Source organism: Eutrigla gurnardus (assembly GCF_963514095.1).
Source record: "Eutrigla gurnardus genome assembly, chromosome: 11".
NCBI lineage: Eukaryota > Metazoa > Chordata > Actinopteri > Perciformes > Triglidae > Eutrigla > Eutrigla gurnardus.
In genome coordinates, this window is record NC_139925.1 from 13,561,588 (window position 1) to 13,583,432 (window position 21,845).

The following is a 21,845-nucleotide window of genomic DNA, read 5'->3' on the forward strand; positions in this document are numbered from 1 at the left end:
CTTTTTTTTTTCTTTAGTTATCCTGCTGCAATCCTAATTCTGTGTTTCCTACCCGACAGCCAAGAGAACTCTAGTGACTCCATCACCTCCTCGTCTCGGGGCGAATCAGGGAAGTCGCGACAGAACGGCAGCAACTCAAAGCACTCACCTCAGGACCGCTCATCGGAATCATCGAATGGCAGAAAGGAAGAGGGAGCACTAGTCTCGGAGAAAAAAGTCCAGGTAATGTTACAAGATTTTACAATAATTAATCAAATCCGAATACTGTGTACACTGTAGAGTAAAATCCCCTTTATTTTCTGTTTCTGATGTTGTTATTGCAGAAGAATTGTGAACATAACATAAACTTCAGTGTTTTATTCCAGGCCTCACTATTTTTTTTAATACAGCCAACCATGGAGTTGATAATGGACATCAACAAAATGTCTCAAATAACACATTTCCTTGCCTATACATGTGTTGCTTTCTCCTCCTGACACCATTCCTGGATTAATGTAACTCCCTGATTATACCTTCCTCGGCAGCAGGTTAGTGTAGATTCCGGTTCAGAGGAAGAACAGACTGTAACCACCAGAATCTTCAGACGCCGTCTCATTTTAAAGGTACCCCGAAAGCCTGGAGCAGCAGCTGAGCCGAGCCTTTGTTTGGTTTGGTTTGGCCCAGGCGGTCTGGTGTGCATTGTAGTGGAACTGCTTGGTGTACTGACAGCTGTACTGTTTTGTGTGTTCATAGATGTTTTGATAGTCATGTGTGCGTACATGACTAATCAACCTGTCACTGTTGTGGTGTTTACATTGGCTGGTTGAAAACTAACCCCAGTGCTCCGCCTCTTTCTGACATTGCGATTCTCTTAAGAGGTGTTGCTTTGGTGCGGTGATGGTGAAGGATTGTTTTACCACATTTGAATCGGACATGTATGAGCTTTTGTTCATGTGCTAACCACAAACACTTGCAGGGAGAACAAGCAAAGAATATACCGGGCGAGTCTGTGACCGAGGAACACTATATGGACCACGATGGTAACCTCGTCAGTAGAAAAGTAACGTATTACTTAATTTCCACAACTCATTCAACTATCCTGTACCTTTCCCACGGAGAGTTGTTTTTTTTCTGAAAGCAGACACCATCAGATCTTTTCTTCCTTTGTCGATATCCTTCTACCCGGGCAGGTAATCAGGAAGGTTATTCGGCGCGTGTCTTCTCCCACACCAGAAAATCAAGGAAGTGACAGGTGGCACCGAGACCTTCAACACAGTCCCGGTCTACAGGAAGACGGGTCAGAGGTTGGCATGAAGATACCCTTTAACTCTGTTCCTGGGTTCAACGTCTAATCTGGATGGGAGACAGGGATCAGTAGTTAAGGAAACATTAGATTAACAGATTAACAGATCATCAAAAAATGGGCTTAAAGCAGCACTGGACTTGAAGGTGTGATCTTAACGAATCACAAAGAATGAGCAATATATGAGGAATTACAGAGAAATGAATACAACAAATACTAAATATGTTTGTTACAAATAGATACAGAATACATATACGATATGACATTGGCATGCATGTGATTAAGATACTTCTCCTAACTTTAAGGCTTTTTTGGGAGGAATGTTAAAGGGGAAATCGGGGTTAGAGAGGTTGAGAAAGAAATACTGTCTCTGAAACACCATAGTTTATTGATACCACATGTGATTTCTCTGCACCTCACTTTTTTACATCTAAACCGCTGTTTGAGTGCAGCTTTAAGTCAAAACATGAAGTCAAAATGGGACCAGCTAGATTTGCATTTTCCTCCAGCAGTGCAGGTGAATTCTTGATTAACACGCGTTTAACTGGTTCGCGATTAACTCAAATAATGTAAATGCAGCCATTTGAAGTGCATTCTTGCATGTTGTGTTTTGTGTGGTGTCTATTGTGTTTCAATAACAAAGGGGATGCTGACTGTGCTCCTGACTGTGTGGTTTTAACGGTCTTTTAAAGTATTTAACCCATTAGTCAACAGTGTGACGAAGGTTCACACTTTACGAGTCGTCAGATGGCGATACTGTTCACTACACAACCTGCTGTCTTGTAATCGGGAGTGTTGAAGTCGCCCAGGCTTCCCTTCAACCCACGTCTTTCAGTCTCATTGGCTGTAGCTCCCTGACAGGCTCTCCAACAGACGCAGATATTTAGCATGCTAGATATCGAATGCGTCTGCGACTTTGGACAGTTCGCACATGGTGCTCAAGCAACCATGTGCGAGTGCCAAGCCAACGTGGATTTGCCTCTGATCTGGGGATTTTGTCGGGAAGCTCCAAAAACGATCTGTTGGCAGAAAATCAGGGCTAAGGTTGTGTAGGCTGAACGAGGCATGATGATTGCTGTGGTGACAATCTGCCTCTTGTGTTCCTAACTCTTTAAATAATAAAATAACTTCTCTTCCTCCAGGTGTCTGGCTGCTGTGTGGTTTGGCTCCTAATAACACTCCTAACAATTGGGCTTCCACTAACATTTGCCAGTTTCAGATTACAGATTTTTTGCTTTTTTGTTCGTCTCAGTTTTGTGTTTCAGGTTTGTGTGATGGATTATCCAATTAGAAGATAATACCACGTCTCAACATTATTGCTTGTGTGTGTTTGTGTTTTCCAGCAAGGAGAAGGTTCAAGGAATAGCCGGCGAAAAGATGACAGAAGATCAGGGGATAAAAAGCTCCACTCATAGGGGAGGTAGTGGTCCAGGTACAGTAGCTTACTGTCATTCACTGGAACACAATCGGTATTGTATGTATGTATCTGTACATTGTTGTCCTCTTTATCTCTTATTAGCTCCAGATTGGGACAATTATACTCAGGTTCTATTATGTTAAATTTCTACTCACTTTGGTTTACGGCTCTCACTCACTCTGTAGTCATGTGTTCGTTAAAATGAATGATTCAACATTTTGGCAAATCTCTCTTCCTCTATTTAAAAAATACGCCTACCATTACTGCTAATTAACAAGTTTTGTCTGAAAAACAAACTGTCGTGACAAAAACAACATTTTGCGGTTTTCAAGGGAGTTACATGCTGTAACCATTCCTTGATTAACAACAGCCGTGCACAGTCGCTACCCGGAGACATGACGTCACACACAGTGAGGTTGCCAGGCAACCAGTGGATAAACTGGTGTTTGTCAAAACATTGTTACAGCGTGAAACTTCACCTAAAACTGTGAAAAGGAATTCCTTTGTTTGCGTTTGTACCATGGATGTATAATAACAACTGGTCCGCTGGTCAGCTTTGCCTCCAATTTTGCCCAGTGGCCACTTCTGGTATTGCAACGTAAATGGACCGTTGCTGCCCAAAAAGCATTTTCCCTGCACCGTAGAGTGCAGCTGGAATTAATCCTAAAACCTGGAAATTAGTTAGTATTTTGCCCTTCCAGTTACCTTGTGTCAAAAGTCAATGAGTTTTTTTTTTTTTAGATGGCCGTCATCACGTTGACTAGTCCGCCTTCACAACCCCGTTGTGTATACTCGTGCTTATGTAACCGTGGATTAGTTCATTTATAGCCTAAAGTTATCCTTTCTTTATGCAAATCATAAAATATGACAGAGCTTATTTTGTGTAATCATCTAAAATCCAGTGGAAAAATCCAATTGGCTTTTTTGTTGAGGGAACCAGTGTGATGCTAACTTCTAGGGTGGGCCTTCAAAATCCTTGGCCTTCATCCCTGCACTACTCTATTATAAAGTAAACATCTGTAAGACTGTTGGCAGGACATCTTAAACTGGCAACAAGGTAAATTATGACTTCTATAAGGAGTTTTTGATCCATGTATTATATTTGTAAAATGTCCTCGAGCTGAGAAAAGCTCACTGTTTCACAGACTCGGCGTTGGCTGACCGATGTCTGAGCCTCGTTATCCCCTGGCAAAGTTTCTGCCCTCTGTGTTCACTGAGTGTGTGTGAACAGGGTCGACGGGCAGTACGCACCTCAGCATTATATTGGCCCACTGATACCCTCCGTGCCTGTTTTTGTTCACTAAATCCCCGACTCACAACAGCATTGTAGCATCCAGAAAGACTTTGTTATCCCACTGGCCAGACTGTTAATCCCCACTGCTGTTCACCCATGTGTTGTGTTTGCGGTGAATCATTCCATCTGTACAAAAACTGAATTACAAATAACATGGCACTACTGTGAAGCCTGGAAAAGAGTTTCTATGGTAACAGAGGTCCCCATAACAACCCAAGGACCACCAGGTCTTGTTGAAATATTGTCATTTATTTAGTCGAAGGAATAGAAGATTGTGATGTTTTTTGTTCTTTAGTGTTTTTTTAAGTGTTTTTGTGTGTAGAAAATAGTCTTCCATGATATCCTTTAAAAATTATGTAAAAAATGTATGGCATTCAGTATTATTCCTGGCAACTGTAATCAATAAATGTATTACATTAAATGTGCTGAAATCTGTGTCTTCCAGATGCACAGGAACCAAGTTGGATGTTTCCTGAGAATAGGTGTTCAGAGGGCTAGAGATCTCCAGTATGAGGACTTCAGGGTCCAGTCTGCAAATATCTGCTTCAAACAAACGGTTTTCTCGTGAGAGGAGTCAAACCCCTTCTGACTTTCGCATGAGCATGAGAAACTCACTTCCTGTCAACGAAAGGAGCGGGAGGTTCTCACCTCTTGACTGTGGTGGACCCGTGGACAATGATTCTGCTTCCTGTGGTGTGTGAAACAATACGTGCCATCGGTTCATTGGTGTTGTGAGAGCTTTCTTTTTTTTTTTTTTTTTTTTTGAGGAGCATCGTTTGCTGTGAAAACGACAAAGGACTCCATTACTGACGACCACACAGGTGCAACTGTGACCAAAGATGGCACAAGAGCTCAATCCACATGGTGGGTGGAAAGAATGAAGTAGACACAATAACACAAAAAAGAAAAAATCTAATGGAACACTTCTGATCCAACTTCAACACTCGCCTTATAGTTTTTTCTTGAACCCATTGTTGTCGGGATGTACATTGTTTTTTTGGGGGGGGTTTCTTCCTTTTTAAAACTTAAACTAACAAAAGCTTTTTTCTGTATATAAAATTACAATGTGTAAAATTCTTAATAAAGGGGTAAGCTAGTTGTGGAGAACGCACTTAGAGGAGTAACTTTTTCAAGTGCTTTCAAACTATTTGAAACGGTTCCACTTTTAAAGATTGCAACTTCACAGGTTCTTGTATAATTAATTATTAGAGCAGGTATAATGTTTGTACATGAAACAAAAAAAAAAGCTGGTTTGATTTTAACAGAAGAAATTTCCAGAAAATCAAATTTCACTAATTCCCAAAGTGGGAATGGATCTAATCCTACGAAAAAGCAGCCTTTCAGAGTACTCATATTTTCATGCATGCTGTTCACATTATTTTATGTACAATTTTTACAAGTTTGCAAAACACTGTATTCAAATGACAAATAAAACCCTTTATCTGTGTACACATATAGCCCTAACATTTGTCACCGATTTTATATTTTACATTGAAAAAGGACACCATTAAAAACATTTATCATGTTGGGATGAGGATGAAAAAAGTTTGATAGCTTCTTGAGGGTGTGATGTCTTGTCTGTCTGTAAAAACGGAGGGCAGCTTCTGCTAAAAGAAGGAAATTATCTGAATGTAATGCTTGTAAGCTGGCTCGCTGTAAAATTATAACTGTATTGTGCGTATTGGCTATAAGGTGTAGGAGTCTCTCTGTACACTGTTAGACTGTTTGTACTCATTTTAGCAGTGTGTCAATTTGGTTTTCTATTGGCTGCTGTGGCATTAAAGGAAAACTGGGGCATTTCATTTTTTGATTTTTTTTTTTTTTTTCTTTTTTTTCGTGAAGTTTTTCCTTAATTTAAAACCTACTCACATTAAGGACACATAAAGACATTATTTGATTGTAGCTCCAAATAGCATATTGTATGACAAAACACTGGATGGTCAAAAACAATTATTTAAGCATTAAATAAATTGTGTTAAACTCTGAAACTGTGTGATCTTTTTAGGCTTGAGAGTCTGTATGCAGTGTCGAAGATTTTACTTTACATTACATTAGGAATTCTCTTTGTATTGGTTTTCATTAGATGCCCATGTAGTTCAAGTGTGGTGTTCTACTGGTGCGATGGCTCAGTATGCTGATGTCTATGCTGTGGACATGAAAACTATGTAACTTTTTTGGGGGGGAGGGCGGGGTGCGGTACCACATCCCCTTATACTACTGTGTCAATCAGGGGGTAGAGGATCCTTTGATATGGTTGAACTATCAATTTTGTCAATTTTGTTTGATATGTTTTCACCTGAGCAGATTTTTGATGTACAATTCTTACTAACAGAGTGAAGCCATTGAAATGTAACTATTCTAGCACTTTGGTTATTCAAGGTCTTTTAGAGGCTATAGCAGCAATGATGCCACCAGAAATGTTTCAGATGTCTTTAAAAAAAATCTACCTAAAAATACAAAAAAATAAATAAAAATGCATTGATTTTGCAATACAATTGTTTTTGTTCTTGTCTTTGTGTCCTTGAACACTTCTATTATGTAAGTAAAGTGATGTCATGAGAGGCACCTGCCTTCAACTACGAATTATGTGCTCCATCAAAGTGGCAAAACAATCTCCAGGGTGGCTTCTATGTTTGAACCACCTGGCGGGGCCAGGAAACTATATGAGGATAATAGTTCATGTGTGCTGATTAATAATAGAAGGCCCAAGGATGCTTTCACATATTGAGAGGAGTCTGGTATTGAACCACCAACCTTGAATCAAGGATAAACCCTTCTGAGCCACACTCGCCCCCTATAATATATTATCAAGTGAACACATTTCAAAGCAGTCCCACCCAGTCTTGCCTTATGTTTGTGTTTACATATCATAGCCCACTTGAGATGGACATTTTATGCAGATCGTGACTATGATCTGTTGTTACTATGGTACTACTAAAATATGAATACTGTTCTTAGTACAGAAAATGCTCTGCCACCTACTGATTATTTATTACACATAGCAAATCTTCCCACACCCTCCTTATGTGGCCTTGGCGTCTCATGTGTCGAGGATGCATCGGGCGGTACTGGAGGCATCCTGACGATGGCGCTATGCCGACACGCGCGAGCAAGGTCACACGGTGTACCGTTGTGCTGTGTACGCTCCTCAAACGCCGCAGCTGCCGTCGTCTTCCCCTACACTCCACACCGTCGCACAGCCATGGCCGACAGCGCGAGCGAGAGCGACACGGACGGAGCGGGGAGCAGCTCGGCCACCCCGATGTCGTCCTCCGCCTCGAATTCGGGCAAACCGAGCATAGTCATCTCACAGTTTCGTTTGGAGGAACTGACGAACCGCCTGGCCTCCTTGCAGCAAGAGAATAAAGTTCTTAAAATTGAGCTGGAGACGTTCAAACTCAAGTGCAAAGCCCTGCAGGAGGAGAATCGGGACCTCCGCAAAGCTAGCGTCACCATTGTAAGTAACGTTAGCTAGCTAACTAGGTAGCTAGATGCTAGTCGCACATTATATTGTATTTGTCAGTAAGTTGGCTACGGCTAGTGTTGGCTATTTACTGTTAAACAGTCGACGTTAGTGCACGTACTGTGTTACATGGGGCTGTTATGTCCATTAGATCACAGCATTCTGGTGTTTTGGTAGCTCAGCTAATACAAGCTAACGCTGGCTGGGTTTGTTGCTAATTTAGCCAGTGGGCTAACCAGTGCTAGGTTGTTGGGCAGCAGCAGCCAGCTAGTTTGCTTTGTTTTGTTTTGCGTTGCTAATCTTGGCTAACGTTAGCTCAGCGGGTAACGTCAAGTTAAAACGCTGCAGAACCTCACGATTCACGTTTCTCAGTGGTGTTAGCTGTTTGGCCAGCTGATAACTCACTGGCAGACGTTGTCACCACGTTATGCCCAACGAGGATACGGTAACCGTGTGGAAATAAATAGCCTCAGCGGCACATTGGCACGGACCGATGCGTCATGTCTCCGTGCTCGGTTAATCAGCCCCAGCTTCATAAAATGTGTAACCGATCTGTGGGATAGATGGGGGGAGTATGTAGGCCAAACTTAAGCGAGCTAGCCAAACTGCCAGGCTCATATGATGGCAAGTCAGCCACGGTGCATCCTCTCTAAATGTGTGAGGCTCACCTAGCTGTTTGGTTTCTAGTAGCCCCCCCTCATTGTTCTTAAACAACTGACAAATCTGCCAGCTCGCAAAACAGAATTTAGCTCCTAGGTCAGTGAAGAACGAGAATATGAGACTGTTGCTAACAAGGACAGACGTATCATCCCACTGTATTGATAGCCGTGGATGTCCCAACACATTTCCTTAGTGCCTCACTCTGTTTCACTCTGGCCCTCGCTGTTAGTCACCCGTTACTGCAACATATCTTGAGTCATTAGGGAAAATGCTGCTTCCTCTTTGGCTGGTAGACTTCACTGCAGCATTGGTTTATTGGTGCGTTTGTTTGCTGTACTCTTATAAATGCACGTTTGGTTTTGTTGAATTTTATCATGATCAAATGTGATGTGCCAGATCTCAGAGTCTACTACACTGACGTTGCCCCTAACACCGCCTCTCATCTGTTTTTTTTTGTCCTGCAGCAAGCGAGAGCGGAGCAGGAGGAAGAATTTATCAGCAACACCTTGTTCAAGAAGATCCAGGCCCTTCAGAAGGAGAAGGAGACCTTGGCGGTCAACTATGAGAAAGAGGAGGAATTTCTCACCAACGAACTGTCAAGGAAACTCATGCATGTGAGTGATGGGAACAGGATAGGCAAATTGCCATTTTAACCACACTGCTTGGAGTTGTTTATGCCAGGCACCACGTGGAAAGCCTGACTTCGGTTTGACTTCACCTGCCATACAAAAATCACTGTGGTCTGGGGATGCACAGATAATGCTGAATTATTCAAAGTTGTTGGCTGCTGCATTGTAATTGCATTCAGCTTGTCGGGTGGATGGCTACCATGTACACAGCTGTATGGTACTTGCCTGAAGCCTGGAAAGGCTCACGATGACCTCACTGCGGCTGCTAGCTACTCTAAACGACTCTCACATTACTCTCCTCCCGTTCGTCAGTTCTTTGGTTGACTGTTTTCCACATCTTATTTTCCCAACTGCAGAGCGCAGTGCACTCATGCTCTCACACTTTCAATAGCTAGCTGCAGGCTAACTAATGGTTTGTTGATGTGTAAAGAAGTGGTAGTCTGGAAGGGATACATGCACATGCCTCAGCAGCCCCTGTTTAAAGTCATGTAGATGGACATGTTTGGGCTTTTGTTATCTTGCCTTTTCACTTGACATGAAACAGACCTGTGTTTCTCTGCCCATAGGCCTGGTGCTGACAAATGGCGTGCGTGTGTGTGTTATATTCTTGTGATGATGGAGGGAGAATTGAGCAAATGTGCTAATTTATTTTACTGAGTGTGTATTTGCTCCTTTGCAGAAGCACTGTTGCAAACCATTTTGTCTGACCTGTTTTTTCTCCACCATTATTTTTGATGATGAACCTTTTATTTTAGTCATCTAAACGTGGTAGCCAAATGTCCATCCACAGGTATTTGAATCAGTGCCCCCCTTTCAGAACTCTTTGAGCTTTACACTGTTGATAAACAATTCAATGAATTGCAGCCCCCTTTCTTAAGTTGTCTAATGTGTAAATATAGATTTGTCTTTTAAGAGAGGAAGCTTATAAACTGACAGATGCCATAATGATGCCACTGTTCATGTGATGCGTACAAACAGCCTCTACAAGGACAGAAGAACCAAAGTGGGATAAAATATCCCACAAAACAGTGGGGTGGAGGCCTGATATAGCCGGCAGTTGTTTTAGCTAAAGTGAGTCACATTATCAAAACAATTCCCCAAATTGTTAGTGTGTAAATTGGAAGAAAATGGCTGCACTGGGTGTGGCAAAACTTGGTGGCTTGTTCTTCCAGCCAGGATACTATAAGCACTCAACTCGTAAGTTAAAACAAACTGCCCTTTTTTGAGGTGTTACGGTAGCATAATGGAAATGGTTATTTTTCACTCTCCAGTACTACTTTCCTATGAATTAATTTACATCCTTTTTCCCTGTAATGAGTAATGGCTTATATAATTCATCACATAGCCATCCCATTTGAGTCTGGGCCGAGCCGCACCCTTGCTTTGTATTGGTGAGCTGCCAAAGGTGGTTGCTTTTGTTGCCAAATCATTATTTTATGCTGTTTATTCCTCCCGAGTTTAACCATGAATCTGGTAGAATTGTAATGGCGGCTTCCTGTTTTGTTAAACTCTCAAATTGTAAGCAAAATGTGATGATCTGACCACCAGTGTGTTTGTTCACTGTGGTCATCGAATAGTTTTTATGTGACTCACCGTGAGCCTCTTCTTGTGCTCTTTCCCCTCTCCTTTCTTTTTCTCATCTCTCGCATTTCGCCCATCTCCTCTTCTTTTCCCCCTGTCTTCCCCCCCTTTTCTATCCCAGCTCCAGCATGAGAAGGCAGAGTTGGAGCAGCACTTGGAGCAGGAGCAGGAGTTCCAGGTTAACAAGCTCATGAAAAAGATCAAAAAGATGGAGAATGAAACCATCTCTAAACAGCTAACCCTGGAACAGGTATGCTTCTTGTGCTAGAGAGAGAATATTTCAGTATCCAGTGTGGAACAACATATCCCTGGGCGTGTATGTCCTGTTGTGTTAGATGCCAAAGTTCATCATATTTAATTTATCCCACTGATTGTTTACTGGAAAAACATTTTGGTCTGTGTGTGTGTTGAAGTCAGTCTATAATGTTTCCATGCTCTGATGACAGGAATGTTCTGGAGACGTGCATGCAATCATTGTTGCTGCTCACTAATACATTTATATGTCAGAGTGATGCTTATTGCCACTGTGCATTTAGCCCAGACAAAAGGATGAGTTTGATTTTAGCCACAAATGTGACCAACTCAATCACAAATACACTCATAGCTTGAGGTTAATAAATTAATAAATCTTTATAGCAGTGTTGTTTTTCTGCCACAGTGGCTCCATCAGAAGCCGGCATAGAGACTGTAGCTCTGTGAAAGAGAAGCTAATCTGGACAGAAACCTTGGGTTTGCAGCACAGTGCATTTGTGTGCAGTCGAGTGAATTGTTCTCAATGCCAAGGTATCTGTGAACGACGCTCTTCTCTCTTCCTTTTTATTCTCCAGTTGAGGCGGGAGAAGATCGACCTTGAGAACACATTAGAGCAGGAACAAGAAGCCCTGGTCAACAGACTGTGGAAACGGATGGACAAACTGGAGGCTGAGAAAAGGTGGGGGGAAATCCTGATACGTCTCCAGCACGATGGACATGTTAGAATCTGACTCCTGCAGGCCTGGATTCAAAGCTTGTTTTCAGCAGCATCTTGTGGACAATGATAACCCTTATGTGTAAAATAATTTAGTAGGTTTCTTTTGGCTACACTTTTACAGGGTTATGTTTTTACTTGAGTAATGGAGATATTTTCAATCTGAAGATGCATCAAATGAGGAAATATTTGTAATTTTTGAGAATTAGGTGAAATTGTCTTATATTCAGCCAAAAGAAGAGGGAAACTCAGATGGATTTAATTTTATTAAAAGCTTGTCATCCTGCCCATCATTTCTGTTAATGAATTCTAAAAGTATAATAAATATGTTTTCTGAACTAGAATCCTTCAAGAGAAGTTGGACCAGCCCGTATCAGCTCCTCCCTCCCCAAGAGATGTTTCCATGGAGATAGACTCGCCAGAGAACATGATGCGGCATATCCGTTTCCTGAAGAATGAGGTGGAGAGGCTTAAGAAAAGCTTGCGCACCACTGAGCTGCAGCGTAAGTGGACTCTCAACTTGTCACATGATCCAAGGGGGTGTGGGCTCTGAAGGGGTACATGCCCTCGCATCCCTTGATAAAGGATGTGATTGGTAGAACTGGTCCTCTGATGGGCTATGAGGGGCAGATTAACTCTACACCGAGTCATGGGTGTTTTTCCAGCGACTAGAAAGAACAGGATACTTTCTGTCCTTGCCCTACATCGCTTACATCTTCGTTTCCTCCTTGTTATTCACTGGTCGCATTACACCTGGTGATATGTGAGGCTATATGAGGAAGTGGAAGTGGAAGTGGTCGAAAACAAGCCTCTAAGAAAGTAACTGTTGTTCTAAAGCTATAATTCCCCCTTTATTTCTCTTGAAAGGGCTGCCCAATACACTGAGCATCTCGGATGGGTTATAGGGTGTTTTTTGTTTTTTTTTAATCAACATGAGGATGGACTGTTAGTAACATAGCAAGCTAGAGAACCCCAGTTAGCAAGTAGTGACCTAGAAATCAGAGACATCTGAAGACTTTTAGAAAAGCTACTTTTAAAGTTACTAAACAACCATATTCATAATGTTTTGTGAGACAAAAACTTATACTTTGTAACATTTCTGGCAGTGTAGCCATTTAATAAAATAGAGACTCAACCCTTCGATACTAGTTTGTTTTGAAAACTAATGAACCAGAATGGATTTTTGGAAAATGTCATAACTGTATTTTAGCTTGCTGATAATATATATACTTGGAATCAGACAGGAAGTTAAGAAGTTAATCTATAAATATAGATTGTTTAAGCTGTGTTCTTTGAGGCCATAAAACCTTCTGATGGTAATAAGATAACAGAGGTGCAGGGGAAATGATTGAATGGCATAAAAATGACTTGTCTTCTGGTGACCTTATGACCTGGCTTGTGATTTTAGGGAGCATCAGTGAACCTCTATTGACCAGCTTAAACTCTGATCAGAAATGGGTCACAAAATGATCCAGTGATTTAGAAGTAACAAAGAATCGGTGTCACTTTCCAATTCCCTATATTGTTGCTTTAGACATTGCATTGAAATTATATAGTAAACATTTTGTTATTTTTAAATCACCAGCACCTCTAACTAATTTTTACAGTGAAAAATTCACCCAGTTTTTTTCTTTTTGCTGAACACTTTGAACACAAAGTGCAGGTTGTTTTTGTTGTATGTCTTAATTTGGGCGTGCACACACACGCACGATAGTGTCGCACTATCTCCTGTCAGGATCTCTCTTCCTGAATAAGTCACTTATCAGTCGCCCCCGCTTTTGTAAACTCCCGCCCTTACCTAATTTAGCGTCCCTGTACCAACTGTGTTTGCACATTGAATTTCTTTATGGGTTCTACGGAAGCACATGGGGCGTGGACAAAATGGCAGAAGCATCTTGCAGCACAACAACCCAGCAGCAAAAGCTTTTCTGTTCAGTTAGTAACATGTATTTGTTGTTCAGACAACCAGAAGTGTTGATTCGGCTCGATCATTTAGCTTGATAAACAGATTGGTCTGAACACATACCAGGAGTGCGTCTCAGCATTATTTTGTCTATGCTTTAGTTTTGCCACTAGAGGGTGCTGTCGGTCCAACCTTTCATATATCAACAAAGTAATGCTCCCAAAAGTCATCATGTCATTGCCTGCCTTATATGAACAGTTGGATGTTTGTGACAATATGTCCTCAGTCATTTGTTCTGTGTGTCCCCGTCCAGACACGGAGAAGCGTGCCCAGTACATAGAGGAGGAGCGACACATGAGGGAGGAGAACATCCGGCTGCAGAGAAAGCTTCAGAGAGAAATGGAGCGCAGGGAGGCCCTGTGCAGACAACTGTCGGAGAGCGAATCCAGTTTGGAGATGGACGATGAGAGGTAGAGGATGGAACGCATGTTTGGAAAGGTTTTTCAAAAAGGTTGCAATAACTTAACACGGGGGTGCAAAATCACATGCGTCAGCAAATCCAGTGTGGTGGTTGAGAGAGACTTCTTTGAAATATTGAATGCTAAGTACTGCCTTGTAGTTTTTATTCAGGCTGTAGCTGCCAAGGTGGCTTCAGGCACAAATATTGATATGGGCAGATATCAAAATAATAAGCAGTAAATTAGTTTGATTTCGTCAGATCTGTGTTTGCTTTAACTGAATAGCAGCTAAACCAAAGACTGTCTTCTTTCTATGAGTGAACAACATTTTATGACTCATGTGCGATCCTCATTCCTACTGGCAGCCATTACCCCATTCCACAGTACACAGTGACATTTTGACAGGACTATGTGTTTGTGGTGATGGCTCTAAGGATCGACACAAAAACACTTTAACAATGCTCCTTCCCCCTTAGTATGAGATCATCTCGCAATTCATCTCATTGCTATCTTTTTATATTGGCTATTGCACTGGTTTTATTGCCTGTTATGTCAGTGTTCTCAGTCAGTCTATGGCTTTTTCAAGATGTCATTTAGCTTTTAAAAGTGCTATACTGCATATTATAATGTATAAAACAACCACCTGCTTAGGTTGTTTTTATTGTAACCATATTTACACAGAATCATTTAAAGAAATATAGAATTCTTTTTTCATTCTGATAAAGGCTAAAATCAACTTACAACTTTCTCAACCATGGCATGAGTAAAATATGCAAAACCACAGGTATGGTCCTTGAACAAAAAATGTTAATATTTAAGAAAAGGACCAAATCTCTTTAAACGCATATCTGCACATACAGTATTCTACTTTGATCAGTCTCAGCTGTCATCAAAAATATCCTCCCCCCTTCCCATGGCCAAATGGCCATATTAAGGGGTTATCATCAATAACTATTCTGATTGATGCACACTGAAATGGAACTTTGGTCATGTTATCCTCAGGTACTTCAACGAGATGTCTGCGCAGGGCTTGCGAGCAAGGACTGTGTCCAGCCCCATCCCCTACACTCCCTCCCCGAGCTCCAGCAGACCCATATCTCCTGGTAGGTCTACTGGCTGACATGGCCACTGTCCAGGAAATACAGCAGACAACAAGTTATATTGCGTCAGAGAGAGAAGCTAACACAACAATAAAAGGCACATTTGATATTTACTGATATGACCTGTTGCCAGAAAACAAGCATTATCTTTGTAAAAAAAAAGAAAAAAAAGCTTACCATTGAAATTTGTCAAACACACTTTAAAGGCCAGGATTTAAGAGGCCCATCAGATGTCATGTTTGCGTTTCTTATCAGGGTTGATCAGATATTTGATACTTTAAATACCAGAGGAACATGTGTACTGCTGTGATGTTTGTCACTGCAGTTAATTAGTTGTGTGAAGCTGGCAACAAAAGTAGTTGTAGTTTTAAAGTGGGTTAATATTGAAATATGTGAGTAAGGAGGGAAAAGCACAAAATGTATGCATTCAGCAATTTTGAGGGCGGGTGTTGCACAAAACCTCAGAGTAGCAGCGTGTTACTAAAGTGAGAATAGCTGGTCCACCTTAAAGGGTTATTTTGGGTGTGTGATGTGGGACTGTATGAGGTACTTAGTCCATAGTCAGTACAGTAGATGGTGGTCTGCACACCCTCAGTTTGGAGACCCAGCACAGGAGTAAAGCAATGTGGACGGGCAGCAGCAAAACTTAGTCATCTAAAGGAAAGGCCCACCAAAAAAAACAATTCATCAGTTTGATATTACGCTATTCTCAAATGTATTTTTCAAGGGAGAACTAAACTGAAACCAAAAATCTATACTGTTTTTACAAATGAATCTGGTGCTTTTGAAGATAGCAAACATGAGTTTCACTTTCAATTCAGTTCCTGTCAGAAAGGGCCGTCTGATAGCAAGATAAAACAGTGAAAATATTATAAATATAGCGTAAACACAGCAGCCACTTAAATGGATATCCCCGTCCCATTTAAAGGTCAGTCCACCTTGTTGTTGCTACCTTTGTGACTAATTCATTTCACATGAAACAGCAGGTGGCAAGCAGGACAGGAGAACTTGGCTTGAGTCTTTTATACCGACAAATCAACTATACTGTACACACTGCTATGTTCACAGCTAAATGCTGCTGCTACCTTCATAATCAATCACACACATGGTCTCTCTGTGTTTCTCATGAGTCTGCACACTCGCTAACATTACGAGTTACACCTTAAAGGAGTTTCCTACTTGTCTAACACATTTATTAATGCTTAGGTCCAGCAGGGACACACTGTTGGATCTAGTATTTAGGCTTAGCCCGAGAATACCAGAGTCCTCGTGCAGACTAAAATCTAGCCGCTCCAGGTCCGCTCAATGTTTTGTGTGATTCAGCGGGATATCAGACGATGTAAATGTTTGCACAATGATAAGACATACCTCAGGGACCAGAGCACTGCTGTTCTGCCAGCCAAATACAAATTACATGCATCTCTCATTCCACATACCTGGTGTAGAATAGAGGAATAATAGTACTTAAGTTTCAACAACCAGAGTCGGATTTATAGTAATATAAATACAATGACTTGGAACAGAAGTACATGCATTTTGTGCGTCTTTCCTCTCATGTCTGTCTTCCTGTCGCCGTCACAGGTCTCTCATATGGCAGCCACACAGTTGGCTTCACTCCTCCAGCTACGCTGTCCAGAGCTGCCATCTCCCACTACAACACCCCCGCCCTGCACGTTCACGGAAGCTCCTCTCACGCCGTAGCGGTGAGTAAAATCCAGCCACCAGTCCAACAAAATGTTAGTCGATTCATTTTAAATGTTAAAATACAGGTAAATTATCAACAACAATACATACATAAAATCACATTCATATGTTACATAATAATGTAATCTTTGCTCTAAACTGACATGTGATCCAAGTGAGACTTTTGGTTTGTTATGTTTGATAAAATAACCTTAAACTTGGGACACAATGATCTCACAGTAATTGGGAACATCAAACAGAGCACACGCACTGACTTCTCCTTTTTCCCAGATTAAATGTGTGTTTTATCACCACACATTGGATTTGAAGTCATTTGCCATGAGATTAACTGTTAATTGTCTTTTAGCTGTAATACAAATGTGTTTACATTCACATCAGATGGACCCTGTTCCTATTGTTGTCCTTTTTATGTATGTCAGTTAACTCGGACACAGATGTTATGTCACACAAAATAGCCCCCTTACATTGATACTAGTAGAGCATACCTGTCCCAAGGTCCAGTCGGTTATGCAATTATCTTTTCAATAGCACCGTGATAACTGAATAAACACACCTTATCTCATGTATCTCTTCATTCACATATCTTTTATATTTTTATTAAGCTTATATACTGGGGTTATTGTCTGTTCTAGTCTTTGTTCATGGCCAACGTTTTCATTTTCAGTTATGACTGACACATCAACTGTGTCACATTGGGTTAATGGACGATAACCCCGGGTTAAAATCGTAATAAAAATATAAAAGATATGTGAATGAACAAATATATGAGATAAGGTGTTTTGATTCAGTTATCAGTAAAATAAAACTTAAAGGAGTTAGCTGCCGTTAGTCTGAGAGTTGTTGGTTTCGACCACTTAAAAGCTGCAATTAAACCTTACAATTAAGTGCTGGTCAGGTCAGTAGCAGCATTCATAATGTTACCGATGGTGATATTCATATGCAGGCTGCTGAAAGAATGTATTTAATGATTAAATAATTATGTTATATGCTTTAATCCCTTTCATTTGCAGTCTATTCCTTCCATACCTTACCATACCTTACCATTGTCCCATGCAGTGTTACGCCAACTCTTGTTTTCTTCTGCTTTGCTATTTTGCATCTTTTCCTTGTCTTGATCTATGTGGATGGTACACACCACATCTTTCCCATCACCACTTAGCCCACCCAGGAGGCAGGAGTCCGTGGGAGATCAGAACCTCGGACCCCCCCCCCCCCCCCCCCCTTAATTTCTCTGGTATTGCAACTGTCTGGTCATGACCAATAGACCAATAGCTCAGTGTGGGAACCATGACTGAGACAAGTGGCCACTCATAAGCTCAGTTTTAGTGGTTTGTAGCCCTGGAAACAATGTTGAACAAAAATAACTGCTACAACTAACTCTTTTTTTATACTCCGTTATTCAAGCATACCTTCTTGCTGTATCTTCCGAAAATGAAATAAAAACGTTGATTGAAAAATATGTTCACATGAATGGTTGGACTGACTTCCTCAAAACACCACGGTTTTTCCCACAAATTGCTAAACTTGCTTCTTAATTCTGCAGTGTTGTTGCATTACAAGATGAGGCTTATTTATGTATTATTTCCTTTCTCTCCATCTCTTAAACAGAGGCCCTCTCCGCGAAGAAGCAACAGCCCTGACAAATTCAAACGTCCAACACCCCCACCCTCCCCCAACACGCACTCAGGGGCCCTGCAGGCTCAGCCTCCGCTACCCCCCACCAGCTCAGCCCATGGTCCAGTCCATGTCCTCCCCGGCAGCTATGTCGCAGCACGCCGCACAGCCGCCTCCTTCCCAGCCTTAACGCAACACGCAGTCTCTGTCTTCATGCGTGAGCGCGCCCACTGAATGCCACGACGCTACCGCAACAAGCAGCTTCCATCATTACCAGCTCTGGAAGTCAAGTTTCTAACTCCTTACCAACTCCACAAAAGAAGCAGCTTCAAAAGTCTTAGAGGGAAAAAGAAACAAGACGGCGGCTCAGTGAAGCTCACCGCCTGCCAAATCAACACGTGGCGTTACTTAACTACTCTTAAAAGGAATGGAAGGACTGAAAAATAATCACTTCTGGGATTTGTAGGCCTATTATCTGTTCCACATTCTGTCTTGTACATGTATTTTTTTTTTTTTTTCTTCTTTGCTTGGGACTTTAGCTGGTTGGAATTTGATGTTGTGGCGCTTCTGAGATAGCACAAACAGCACATAAAGTATGTTTCATGGTGGTGTGTTTTCCGATAGGTTGGATGTTTGGATCAATGGAGGGATGTATGGCTAGAGAAATGGACGAACTGATAGGTGGATGTGGTCGATTCTTATCATGCCTATAATATGACACTTGATTGCAGTAATGTACTCCACTCGGCTCACCCCACCCCCTTTGTCTCTGCAGCAGTGTGAACGAGTCACCCCGACCCCAAGCTTAACGCAGCTTCGATTAGGTCAGCGAGAGGTGTCATAGAAGACTGCTTGGACATTCTCCATTATAGGGCATTGATCAAACCGAGCTTGTGCCACAGTTATTTTAGTTTCTGGAAGCATTCAAGGCTTTGCTGCTCTTTGGTTAAAATGAAAAGGAAAAAAAAGCATCAAGGAGGAAGGACACTGGTACATAAACCACAGATAAATGTCGCCTTATGAGGTGTTTAAAAATGTAGTCTGAGGTGTTACCACTTAGTCATGTACTCAGTCTCTCTCTCTTTCTCTTTCTCTCTCTCTCTCTCTCCCTCTCTCTCTTTCTCCCTCTCTCTCTCTCTCTCTCTCTCTCTCTCTCTCTCTCTCTCTCTCTCCCCCCTCTCTCTCTCTCTCTCTCTCTCTCTCTCTCTGGTGTATTTCTGAAAGCTTCTATCATCTGTGTGGATATTCCTCATCAGAAAAAGGAAAAAAAAACAATGCTCTTTACACTAAATATACATACTGCTAAAACATTCTAAAGGGAATGGTACTGTTGAACTAAATTTCTATGTATGATTAAAGCTCTTGAGATGACGACCTGTTTTTCATTGTCCGTTTTATCGCTAGTATTTGCTTCTCAATTGTAATGTGAGAACTGAGAGCAAATAACAAGCGGTCTGTTCTTAATCATGATTTTTTCACCCTGACGGGAAACTGCCGTTTGATGCACACACTGCATTTGGCAGATTGTAACGGCCTAAACACTGGTCAGATTTTAGTTTTGTCATCTTTTTTTGACCTCATTTTCAGACTGAAATTATAGATTGCCATAAAATCTGTTAACAATTTTCAAGGCCCCGTGAGAATAAACTACCATTACCTTAGTCACCCCTGACGTTTTATCCTCGTGCCACCCTCAGGTTGACATTGAATGACTGCTTCATTGAAATGACATGTTTGAAAGTTATTAAATGGTCCCAGGAGGATGAACTGTATAAAAAAACACATTGGCTAATTACATTCCCATCAGTTAATGTTTCTTGATGCTAATTCTTAAAAATAAAATGATTAAATAATCAACTTTATACCTTCTAATCATCAGCATTTAGCTCAAAGAAGCACTTTGAGTAAATATCTGGTTAGCAACATGTTTTATAATTGGATTCTACACCACCACCATGCTGGGCACAGTGACGGTGCTTTTCAGGATGCTGCAACGACAATGCAACATTCAAATGAAATATATAATTCACTGGACATGCTGAACAAAAACCTGCCTGTCATCTGTGCTAGTTCATGTAAAGCAATCCTTTATTTCAGTCTGGGCTGATCAAGACAGACACTCTGAAAAACACAACTGAAACGGCATCGGTTCTCTCCTGGTGTTGATTTTCTGCACCGCGGCATCATGTGATGAGACACAGCTGCTCCACTCACTGCCAGTAAGTAACTTCCCTTTCCTAGTGAGCTTTAACCAGATCTAACTGGCCGAAGACCAGAGGAGTGTTTTCCGTATCAATCATTCCAGGATCATTTAACAAGGTAAACCTTTTGTGATGTGGGTGCAATAACCTGTGGTGGGAGGAGAACGGGGCAAAGATGACAGCAACACGCAACGCATTAGGCTTCCATTATGTCTCTGCAGGTAACTGTAGCTCATTCACACATACGGTCGGTTCAAACTCGCCAGAATCATAATATACACCCCGTCATCAGTGTCACATGAATCTTTGTCCAAAGACTTGCTGAGCGCTCTGATACAACTTCAGTGTATTTTGTGTTTTTCTACCATGTTGAGGTGCTCTCTCTTGCTGCTGAATTCGGCAACCCGAACTAATCCAAGCAGGAATCTGCACTGGAGGCTCAGGGAGGCCTTGCTGGGTGCTAAGGTGACCTCTGACCTCTGCAGCTCTATGGAGCTGGGCGGCCGAAACCAACATTTATCCAGACTGCAGGGTTGCTCTGTATTATTACAGCTGCCAAGCCTCTTACGGAACAGAACAGCAGGCTGCTGCTTCTCAGGTGTCAGAAAAGTGCTGGAGAAAGAGAAAAGAATATCAGGTCAGCTTATATGAAAGTGGTGGGAAATGTGTGTTTATGGGTTTATCAATGGGCCGCAGATGAGTCATATGACAGACATTTTTAAACGTCAAATTAAAATATAATGGAATTTACCCTTAATCTGTGTTGTCATGTTGTCCATATCTCTAACCTGCGGTGTGCTGCGGGCATTTGATATTAGACACATTGTTCTGGTGCAGCCGTAACCGTAAACCAGGTACTATAGTGATGCTGCATGTTTGCCAGCATGCTAAAACTCATATTTATATCAAAAGAAACACTATTTCTAATTCAGGTAGTAATCTAACATTCTTATTGGAAACACGAATCACTTACATTTTGGTAGAAAAAATAGTACTTTCCAGTAACAGGAGAGAAAAATGTGCAAAAAAGGTTATCTTCTTAGGGTACCAAAATCCCCAACGTCCAGCGACCCGTCTAGGGTGAACCCGGAATCCCCCCCCCCCCCCCCCCATACAGGCCAAGCGGGTGATGATGGATGGATCAATATTGACAAATCTGATTGACTTACAATAAATAAAAGTTTAATTTATTAACAAGCAACTTTATTCTTTCTGGGTCTTGAAGTTGAAAGGAGAACATTATTGACCTCCAGGAAGGAATAAAGTTGCGAGTTTACTCTTAAGTCTTGGATTTTAGCCAGCTTAGATATTGGCCAATAATGATTTAGGTCACCAGTGTCTCTCACCCTTGCTCGATGTTGTAATATCAGGATGACTATGACAAAGAGGGCGCGGATCCAAATTATGAGTCTTTAGGCCTGTACTCGCTCTCTACCATCTCAGTCTGGAGATGGTGAATTGATTTGATTTTGTTTGTGTGCCGGTCAATAAATGTAGATGAGATGTCTGTGTGTGTGTGTGTGTGTGTGTGTGTGTGTGTGTGTGTGTGTGTGTGTGTGTGTGTGTGTGTGT

The 21,845-nt window shown here is 41.6% G+C and overlaps 2 protein-coding genes across 2 annotated transcripts in view; both read left to right on the forward strand.

The window, feature by feature from the left end:
• LOC311020546 (ankyrin-3-like) overlaps window positions 1-6,461 on the forward strand; it is an 88,841-nt gene extending 82,380 nt beyond the window's left edge. The window contains exons 46-51 of the mRNA XM_084020634.1: window positions 60-222; window positions 525-602; window positions 956-1,039; window positions 1,170-1,283; window positions 2,626-2,714; window positions 4,439-6,461. Of these exons, the coding sequence (XP_083876760.1) occupies window positions 60-222; window positions 525-602; window positions 956-1,039; window positions 1,170-1,283; window positions 2,626-2,697 (511 nt within the window). The 3' untranslated portion in view covers window positions 2,698-2,714; window positions 4,439-6,461. The remainder of the gene's footprint in view (window positions 1-59; window positions 223-524; window positions 603-955; window positions 1,040-1,169; window positions 1,284-2,625; window positions 2,715-4,438) is intronic.
• A 697-nt stretch (window positions 6,462-7,158) lies between these two features.
• On the forward strand, window positions 7,159-19,449 carry LOC311020944 (coiled-coil domain-containing protein 6-like). The gene is given in 10 exon segments (XM_084021226.1): window positions 7,159-7,450; window positions 8,581-8,730; window positions 10,448-10,576; window positions 11,154-11,257; window positions 11,636-11,796; window positions 13,510-13,666; window positions 14,657-14,757; window positions 16,336-16,457; window positions 18,067-18,167; window positions 18,169-19,449. Coding segments are annotated over 10 exon segments (1,374 nt in total). The 5' UTR covers window positions 7,159-7,195; the 3' UTR covers window positions 18,263-19,449.
• Window positions 19,450-21,845: the final 2,396 nt, after the last annotated feature.